This window comes from Girardinichthys multiradiatus, chromosome 1 (genome assembly GCF_021462225.1).
Source record: "Girardinichthys multiradiatus isolate DD_20200921_A chromosome 1, DD_fGirMul_XY1, whole genome shotgun sequence".
NCBI lineage: Eukaryota > Metazoa > Chordata > Actinopteri > Cyprinodontiformes > Goodeidae > Girardinichthys > Girardinichthys multiradiatus.
In genome coordinates this window covers 28,930,662-28,940,427 of record NC_061794.1, presented here as the reverse complement: position 1 = coordinate 28,940,427, position 9,766 = coordinate 28,930,662, and the positions used below count along the sequence as shown (strand labels likewise).

Here is a 9,766-nt window from a genome sequence, read left to right as displayed (position 1 = left end):
TCCTTGGAGAAATTGAGAAAATTATAATCTTGAAAGACACTAAATGTTAATTGTAATAGCTGACTCTGGCCAAGAAAGTACAATAATAGTCTAAACTTTACTTTACAGCAAGTACCATCAAATGCATTTTCATTAATTATAAAAGTCAAAGCAACATAACAGTGAATAGTATACTTTTGAACATTATATAAATAAACATGTTAATTTCATGCTGCCATTGTATATCAATGTGCAAATAAAGTGCATTAAGCTATTAAAAATATTATGTTTAACTCACATCCTAGCGTGAACATTTTTTTTCCAGACAAACAGGGGTCAGGAAAGGATGTTTCTTTGGAGCAAACTATCAGTTGTTTCCTAGAAAAATCTACTAAATGTGTATGAAAATAGATAAAAGCCACGTGAAGAAGTAAAGAACTGTTATTGGTTCCTTATGGTATTCGTTCTTTTTCAAAGTACTGCATCATTCAGAGATGGAGATCTTGGATTGCAGTATACATTGAAAAAGGTATCACTTTATATTATCATTTAAGATGATAAATCTAATTTGTTTTATATAGACAAGCATATGTTAAAACTAATTCTAATCAGCACAATTCATACAAGAGATTTAAAGTGATCATGTTGAAAATTCCTCATCACAGCATGCTCAAATACACAAAACCTGTGTATGCGTCTGGCAATGTGACCAAACCACAGATCACGTGTAGGAGTTAGTGTCCATATGAACTGCTGTGGGATAATCTTATCTTCCTCCAGGTGGACCTCTGAACTGCAGGGCAACACTTACACACCCACCCGCACACACACACACACACACACACCCACACACACACACACGCACACACGCACACACACACACACACACGCACACACACACACACACACACATACAAACAAGCAAACAAACAGAGATACATCAGAGAAAATGCATAAAACAGCTGCAATACATCAGGAATGCTCTTATAATGGCATGACAGAGGCCATTCATCACAGATTTATCCTATGGTTTTCAGGCTAAACAGCAAGTACATTAAGACACATTAAAAGAAGACCTGTTTCCTTGGCATTCCTTAGCATTAACATTATGTAAATGTGCTCAAGTGGCTATTATCTGTCTTCTGAGAAGACTGAATGGTTACAATGCACCTCATTCAACTAAGACCGTAGATGGGTTTTTAAAATGTAAAGCTGTACTTGATGCATGCACTCAATGACAAAAGGTGTTTGGAATCGTGTTGCTTCTATTTAGATACATGATGAAATACTGTTAGGCTCTGAAAAACATTTAGAATTGGAAATACAGAGCTGAGACGATCAGGGCGTGTCCAAGACTGAGGGTGAATTTTGCTGTTAGAGACAAACCTTGAGATATTAGTCATGACTTTGGTTGAATGATATTCAGTTCACTTAAAGTTTGACGTATCAACTGCATGGCGGAACTGTGATGTTTTTTGGTGCCATGTTTGAGTTTTAGCCATTTTTTTAAAATAGCATTCTCAATATCTTTTTTGTCATGCTATAACCAAAAACTTCAACATACTTTATCTTGATTGTGTGCAGATCCAAATAGTGCATAATTGTGAAGAAGAAGGAAATAATACATGGCTTTCAAATTATCAACATTTTAGTACAAGTGCAGCAACAAGTCTTTTGGGGTATGTCTTTGCTATGTTTGCACACCTAAAAACTAACATTTATCTCAGTTTTCTGCAAAGTAGCTCAAACTCAGTTAGATTAGACTGACAGCAACTGCAAAACATCAATGTTTAAGTCTTGGCACAAACTAATTTGGATGTAGCTCTATACTTTATCTAGGCCATTTGAACATATGTTGACTATTCTATTGCAGCTCTGCCTTTATGTTAATGGTTGTTGTCCTGTGGGACGCGGAACCATAACCCCAAACTTATGTCTTTCGCAGTCTCTAACAGGTTTTATCGCATATGTACCCTGTATTTAACTCCATCCATCCTTCCATTAATCCTGATCAGTTTTGCTATTTCTGATACAGAAAAACATCCCCACAGCATGATGGTGTCACCGCCATATTTCAAATCTCACATTTATTAATAAGGTAATTGAAAAAGCTGTGTTTCGAGAGTTTAATACCTTTTTGACATAACCAGCCGCTTTAACATCTTCCAGTCAGGTTTCCATGCTCACCACAGTGCAGAGGGTGCCCTTGTCAAGGTCTTCAGTGACATCCACATAAAGGCAGACTGTGGAAGAACCACAGTGCTGGTACTGTAGGACCTCAGCGCAGCATTCAACACTGTTGATCACGGTATATTACTGGAGTGACTGGAGAACTGGGTCGGTCTTTCTGGTACAAGATTTTACTGGTTTGATTCTTACTTAAAGGACGTTTTTGTCAATAGATAACTTTACATCGGAGTTGACAAAAATCACATGTAGGGTTCCCTAAGATTCCACACTGGGGTCCTTCCTATTCAATATCTACGTGCTCCCCCTAGCTCAGATCATAACAAACAACAACATAAGTTACCATAACTACACAGATGACACACAGCTCTACATTACAATGTCACCAGGTGACTATGAACCTATTCAAGTGTTAGGTAGATCCATACAACAAATCAATGTTTGGATGAACCATAATTTTCGTCAGTTAAATAAAAACAAAACTGAAGTAATTATTTTTGGACGAAAGGAGAAGCAATCAGGAGTCGGCACACAGCTTCAGTTACTACAGCTAGAAACCACAGATCAGGCCCGAAATCTGAGTGTAGTGATGGACTCAGACCTGACCTCCAGAGGCACATAAAGATAATCACTAAGTCTGCCTTCTATCACCTGAATAACATTTTCAGTATTAAAGGATTAATGTCCCACCAGGATCTGGAAAAACTCATCCATGCATTTATCTTTAGTCGAATGATTGCTGCAATCAGACAGCTGCAGCTGATCCAGAACGCTGCTGCCTTCACTAATACTAAGAAAATAGAGCACATCACCTCAGTTCTAAAGTCCCTTCAGAAAAGAGACTTTAAAATACTTCTGTTAGTTTAAAGTCACCGAATGGCTTGGCACCAAAATACATTGCAAATTTGTTGTCATTGTGTCACCCTTCCAGACCAGTCGGGACTTCTGGTTCAAATCTACTCTGCATCCCCAGAATCAGAACCAAACACGGAGAAGGCTTTTTAGTGTCCACTCTTTCACAAAGGCACGATATGTAGCATGCATGATTAATAGTTGTCATTTCAATAAATTATTCAACCTGAGCTGGGGATCTTTGCAGCTATCCCACAGTTACTATGGGCCTCTTGGCTCCTCTGAGTAATGCTCTTCTGATAAAATATTGTGGCGTGTCAAACCCATTTGAAACATTTGATAAAGGAAAAATCAATTCAGCTGACAATCATAGGTACTGAGAGTAATCATGCACTCCATCAGTGCATTTACACTGCTTTTATCAAGGACTTTTGTGGTTCAAAAGAGACCATTTGGGTAATCATTTATTTCTAAACACAAAGCATTTTCTAATATAATGGGTTTATTTAGGCCACGTTTCCAAATGTGTCAAAACCAACTGTTACACAACCTAAACTTGTGCATGAAAATAAAGACATTGTTTAGGGGCAGAATACTCTTGTGACATTTTTTTCTAAAAACAGAACATCATGAGACCAACTATGCATTCTACATTCCCACTGCAGCAGTGATCTGGGGCCATTCGGAGAAGAAGTGACCAGACTGTGAGAGCCTCTGTGTCTGGTTCATGCCTGGGGCCACAGATGAGTGAAACATCTGTTCCCTGCAGAAAACTTTTCATGTCACAGGGTCACTAACCTGCTGTAACACAAATTGTAAGCAGTCTGCCCTACAGATAAATTGCCCCCTCCACAGAGCACATTCACCAGTGTGTATAATCACCTGTTTTCACTCTTACGTGGATGACTGGAGGAAAAGAGAAACACACAAAGTGATGTGGGCAAAACTCTTATCAAGTGTTGCATCGAGGTTCTCCTCTAACCTCAAAGAATCCGCGATGTAAAAGAAATCATAAGCTGCAAGATTACTTTCACGTGCGTCTTGGCTGTTTGCCTTTCTGTTTTTTACTGCAGCCCTGCCCTCCTGACCCGCAGTCTACGTGGCGTCAGCATCAACAAGCGCTCTAACGATGTGTGAACTTCTGGGCACGCCGTGACAATAGCGCCTTTTGGACAGGTGCTCTAACCCCCCATCACCCATCATCTGACTGTCTTTGCAATGCTAAATAGCAGCAGTTACAGGCTGAGACATCCCTGCCTGATGTCTGTCACCTGATGCGCAGATTCAAACACTTTGCGTACCGACGGTTCCAAGGGGGGTCCAGAGAGCAAGTTCAATTTGCATGTTGAACACAGAAAGAAATATAAGATTTTGGCCTCATTTAATGTTTTAACGCACCATACAGACGCGATATAGGCTAATTTCCTCCCAGCATTTCACACCACCCGAGGCAGGCGCTTGATCTCTCCATCTTTACATCGTCATTTTGTTCCTGTCGGCTCCCTTAATTTCTGACCTCGTTTCACGCTGCGAGGAAGCAGGAGAACAGGGCCGCTCCTATTCAGACTGAATTATCTCCTGCTGAGAGCGGAGGAGAGAACCGGTCAGGATGAACTGAGCTTTTTTTGTTTTGAAGAGGGCCAAAGAGAACAGGCCGTTTGTCTCCTTTCGACGACTAAAATCTCTCCTTCACATTTAAAGCCTTCGTATTTTAAACGAGACCACCAAAACCTTACCGATGCTGTTTTAGACCCTTATAATGAACATTTGTATATAAATGCCAGAGATAAGTGCGGACTTTACAACGCATTTATACCAGGAGCCGACAGAGGACGCTCCCTCTGGTTTTCCACCCCATTACACGTAGTTTTAGGTTGGATATTGGACAGGTATGCGTTCCGGGTGTAGCGGGGTCTTCCTTGACCGTTTCAACCCAGTCCTGGCACTCATTGGGACAAACGTCCTAGTAGAAACTCACTTAGGGATAATCAATAAATTATTTAAATAATAACACAAAAAACAACAAAAACAAAACAGTTGACAAGTTTGGTTAATTTACTTTATCGCCCGTTAAATATTGATATTTTTATGGATAATGAGTGATTTTTTCCCCATTAGTTTTATGTCATGTGACCTAGTGATCCCAAATTCGTGCAGAATTGTATTACGTGGATGGGCTAATAAAACAGACTGATTTTTGAATAATTATTTGTATGAAAATTTACCGATTTTCTTTCAATAACCAGTCTTTAATAACATTTTAGTTGGTAATACATTTATTTGATAGAAATGGGCGTGTCTCATTAGTATCGTCCTTTAAAACAGTGCAGCATGAATTTGCTATTGAATGTGTGATTTAACCAGTAATTTCTTGATGGCTCCTAAGAGAATAACCTCAGCGAGTCGCACTGTGTCATGAAGTGTAAATAAAGTTCAACCTCATATCTTTATCTTCTGAATACACATTAACCTCATCTGACCCTTGACTGAAAGGTTTTTGGCATCGACTACAATTAAAACATTAATATTTCAGGGAAAGTCTATAGTGCGCAGTGAAATAGAGCCGTGACATGCGCAGTCGTTTGTTAAGTGCAGATTTGGGCACTCCGGGCACCTGTGATGAGAGGGGATGGTGGCGTCCCGGAGTGCAGGGGTGTGTCTTTGGGCGGGGATGTGCCCACCCACCCCGCTGCTTTCTCCCACTCTATATGAGAAGGCAAACTTTAACGGAGAGATACATGCAACTTTGCAGGTTGTAGCTTCCTGTTAAGTTTTTAACTCGGACCGTCTGGAATTAACAGTTAACCGAGGCGTACTGGGACCAGTCACCGTTTTGTTGTGGAGATTATCTTATTTGTTCTGGTTGAGGACAAACTCGAGCTCAACATGCCTCGATCTTTTCTTGTTAAGAAGTATTTCTCCAGCAAGAAGCTGTATTACAGAGAAAGCCAACTGGAAAGCCAAACTGGTAAGTCTTGTTAATTTATTATTTTTTACATTTAAAATGAAATATTGAGAATTACAGGAAATCCCACTTTAAATGCAGTGCTCCATCTAAGTACCTGCGGACACAAAATAGAGTTGTGAAAGGTGCATGTAGCCTGCAGGTTTCTGAGACTGATCTATTTACCTGGAAAATGTGTTGATGAGAAAGCTTGATGCTCAGACTGCAACCTGAGAGAAGAATGATAACAAGCTTAGATCATCTGTTTAACCCACCATACTTAACGTCTTCTTTGTTTACAGCTTTTGTCCCTGAAAGCTTTCCACTGGCTGAACTTCCAACACAGAACACTTCTTCTGTGCTCACCTGCCAGCCCAGTAGCCCCCTTTTCCCCAGCTCAGATGCCCTGCCTGCTCCTCTCTCCCCGATCACCCCGATCACCCCGGTGTCTCTGCCTCATTCCCCGCTGGGCCCTCTGAACCTCAGAAGCTCTCCTTCCAGCAGCAGCGGAGATGAGGAGGAGGATGGTTGCCGAACTTCAGATCCCCCGAGTCCAGAGGCGATTCAGAACAGTTTCCACTGTCTACACTGTAGTAAGAGCTACAGCTGCCTCTCTGCACTCTCGCATCATCAGGTGTCCAACCACCAGTTGCCTTTAAACGGTCCATCATCGCAGACTACTTCCATTCCCTCAGACGTATCCCCGCGTCCAGCCTTCCACTGTAAACACTGTTCCAAGGAGTACACCAGCCTGGGAGCTCTGAAGATGCACATCCGCTCGCACACTCTTCCCTGCGTGTGTCCAACTTGCGGGAAGGCTTTCTCCAGGCCCTGGCTGCTCAGAGGACACATCCGCACGCACACAGGTAAAGATTCCCTATTGATTCACACTGTTTTGGCTTTGCTGGTGCAACTGACTGCACCTTGTGCTTATTGATATTTCTTGACACATGAGTAAATGTCATTGCTTAACAGGACACAATCTAATCTCAGCTTGTCAGTTGGTCTGCATGAGAAAAACAGCATTAACTCAGCTGGTCTTTTCTTGGTTGCATTGCGTTTCTTTAGATCATTTTAAAAACAATGACTTTAATGAGTGCAAGTGTTTATCTGGTACTGATGGTGTTCTTTCTGCCTTGTGAAGGTGAGCGCCCCTTTGCCTGTCAACACTGTAACCGGGCCTTCGCTGACCGCTCCAACCTGCGCGCCCACCTGCAGACCCACTCTGAGGTGAAGAAGTACCAGTGTGGCTCCTGCTCACGGACCTTCAGCCGCATGTCCCTGCTGCACAAACACAACTCCTCTGGGTGTTGTCCCTCCTCATAGACCATCGTTCCTCAGAGTGCCTCGAAAAAGACCCAGGTGTAGCTGCTCTTGTGTTGTGAAAAGAGCAAACACCCACAGAAAACGTAGAGACATTGATGTCCTCTGTATCGAATGCAATTCCTCTTTCTATCAGTGCCTTAACTTCATGATTGCCAAATTTAAAGTCAAACTGTTGTTTGCTGCATGTTTTTGAACTGTGGCAGCTGAAGGCGTAGTTAATTCCCAGGAAACTTCATTGGTGCCGGCCGGTCCGGGACTGTGGCCATGTTGCAGCTGCTTGGGGTGTGTTTGTGCGTATGCTAGGATGTCATTCCTCACCATGCTATACATGCATGATGTGTGAGTGTTGAGACAGCTGTCTGCATGGTGCACCGGGGAGGCAGGGCGCTGAAAGACGCGTTTGCTGCAACCTCAACGACAGGTGAAACACTCAAGCACCATTTGCCCCCTCCTTGCCGTACAACCATGTTAGGATATAAAAGCTCATTTTAGCATGACCAAAAACTGTTTTAAAACAATGTTTATTTTGCAGCTTTTGTGAAACATTTGATTGAAAATGCATTTCACTTGATGGCCTTTGCAAAGTTGTGTATTTTTATTCCTGTCATTTGTAAATAAAACGATTTCTGAATAAATCTACTTGTCTTTTGTGTCCCTTTAATGTAATAGGGTTTCAGGAGGCTTTGTATTGACACAAGAGTTCATTAGTACATGTATGACAGCTTGTGAATGGGATGATAGAGCTGCCCACTGTTGTGTGTGTGTGTGTGTGTGTGTGTGTGTGTGTGCTAAGTGGAGTGGGGAGAGGTTTATATGATGTTGAGTGACAGGCAAAACACCTGCACACACCTGCCCGCCTGTCGGGAAACACTGGGTATACACACTGTGCAAGCAGGGTTGGTGCAGGTGTGGGGGTCTTTGGGATGCAGAAATTGCAGAAAGATGCTGACGTAAGGGAAAAAAGGGGGGCAAAAAAGGGATGTTTGTGATGGGAAAATAAGCAAGGGTGAGAACACTATTCACCCATTTCCTGTCATAGGAATGGTGTCTAAAATAAACCAGGAGATTAGACTGAGAGCAACAAAACTGGCAGAGCAGATCAACTTATAATACATCAATCGGAAGCAGAGCATCCTGGGTACAACATATGACAGCAATCTAAACTCACACACACACACACACAGAATCCCAATTGCTCTCTGCGTTGAAAGGTGCATGCGTGCCCATCCACCCATGTGTTTTAGGAGGCCGTCAAACTTTGAGCTCAGATTGCATGACTTAGCTTGCTCAATGTAAACAGCACCCTAAAGGCTGTGAACATGCAAACACACAACCCCTGCATACAGAAGCTTACTTTTATGAGGGGGTTTTTCATTTGTCTGCTGCCTGCTTGTCTCAGCTCATGAGAATGTGAGAGGTGAGAGTCATTTCAGCAGCTGCACACCTACGCAGTCATTGAATCTGAGGGGCCCTGAGCTCCGCTTGAAGGCCAATTGTGCCGCATGTGGTGGGCACACAGTACAGATAAAATGCACAGATTTTAAAATACGTGTCTAATTTCATTTTTTTCTTCGAGTATCTTCATTTTGCCTCCACAAACTGTGCTCTTAATTTTCTATATGTTTTTTAAATTAAACTAACATTTTGCTAGGGGGACTTTTTGGGTTTGTGGAGTGTAGGAGGTGGTCTGTGACTCTTAGCTGTGAGGCAATGAGATCACTGGAGCTGTCATCTTTCCTTTTAAATGTTCGCTGGTATCATATTGATGTTCACAGCCTAACGCGTGCGTCCATTGACTAATTTGACATTCCTGAACCATTAGCGACAGACATATAATACAACTGCCTTGCAGACTGATGGCTCCTCTGTTGTCTTAGTTAGATTTTCTGTGACAAGAAATATGTGGCTCCATCTGCCTGAATTCAGCGTCAAATTGTCTTAAGTCTTAGGGACCTGGCCAGGGACATTTGTAAAAGAGATACATTGTGAAAACAACAATTTTTTGACAAAAATGAAAGGACAAACATCCCATGGGCATGTTTCCGGTTTAGGAATGTCTGCAACTTCAGTCAGTTGATGAACTAATGTGCCAAATAACTCATTACTTATTACTTTTAACTGAATTCCAGTTTATCATTAAGAATAGACTATGAGAACATGAAAAGGCTAGATCTTTTGTATCTCAAAACCCTGTATCAACAGTTTATGCATCCAGTTTTCTGTGGCTCTATAAGAAATGTTTTTTTTCCAACATATTTGTGACCTGACTCCAAAGGTTATCCCTTCCTGCTGATTTAAACGCATGGGTAGTTTTTTCCGGTAATTTTCATAATCTGAACCTTTTCACATTTGGTCATGTTACAACCATAAGTTTCAATGCAGGATTTTATGTGAAAGACAAACACCAAGAAGTACATCAATCTGAAGGGGAAGGAAAGCTGTACACTTCAGAAATCTGGCCTTTATGGAGGAGAGTCA

At 41.7% G+C, this 9,766-nt stretch overlaps 1 protein-coding gene across 1 annotated transcript; it reads left to right on the top strand.

Moving 5' to 3' along the window:
• The first annotated feature begins 5,687 nt into the window (after positions 1-5,687).
• snai1b (snail family zinc finger 1b) lies at positions 5,688-7,927 on the top strand. Its single transcript, XM_047373120.1, has 3 exons — positions 5,688-5,986; positions 6,265-6,828; positions 7,107-7,927. Exons 1-3 carry the CDS (start codon positions 5,905-5,907, stop codon positions 7,286-7,288), a joined length of 828 nt encoding a protein of 275 aa, XP_047229076.1. The 5' UTR covers positions 5,688-5,904; the 3' UTR covers positions 7,289-7,927.
• The last annotated feature ends 1,839 nt before the right edge of the window (positions 7,928-9,766 follow it).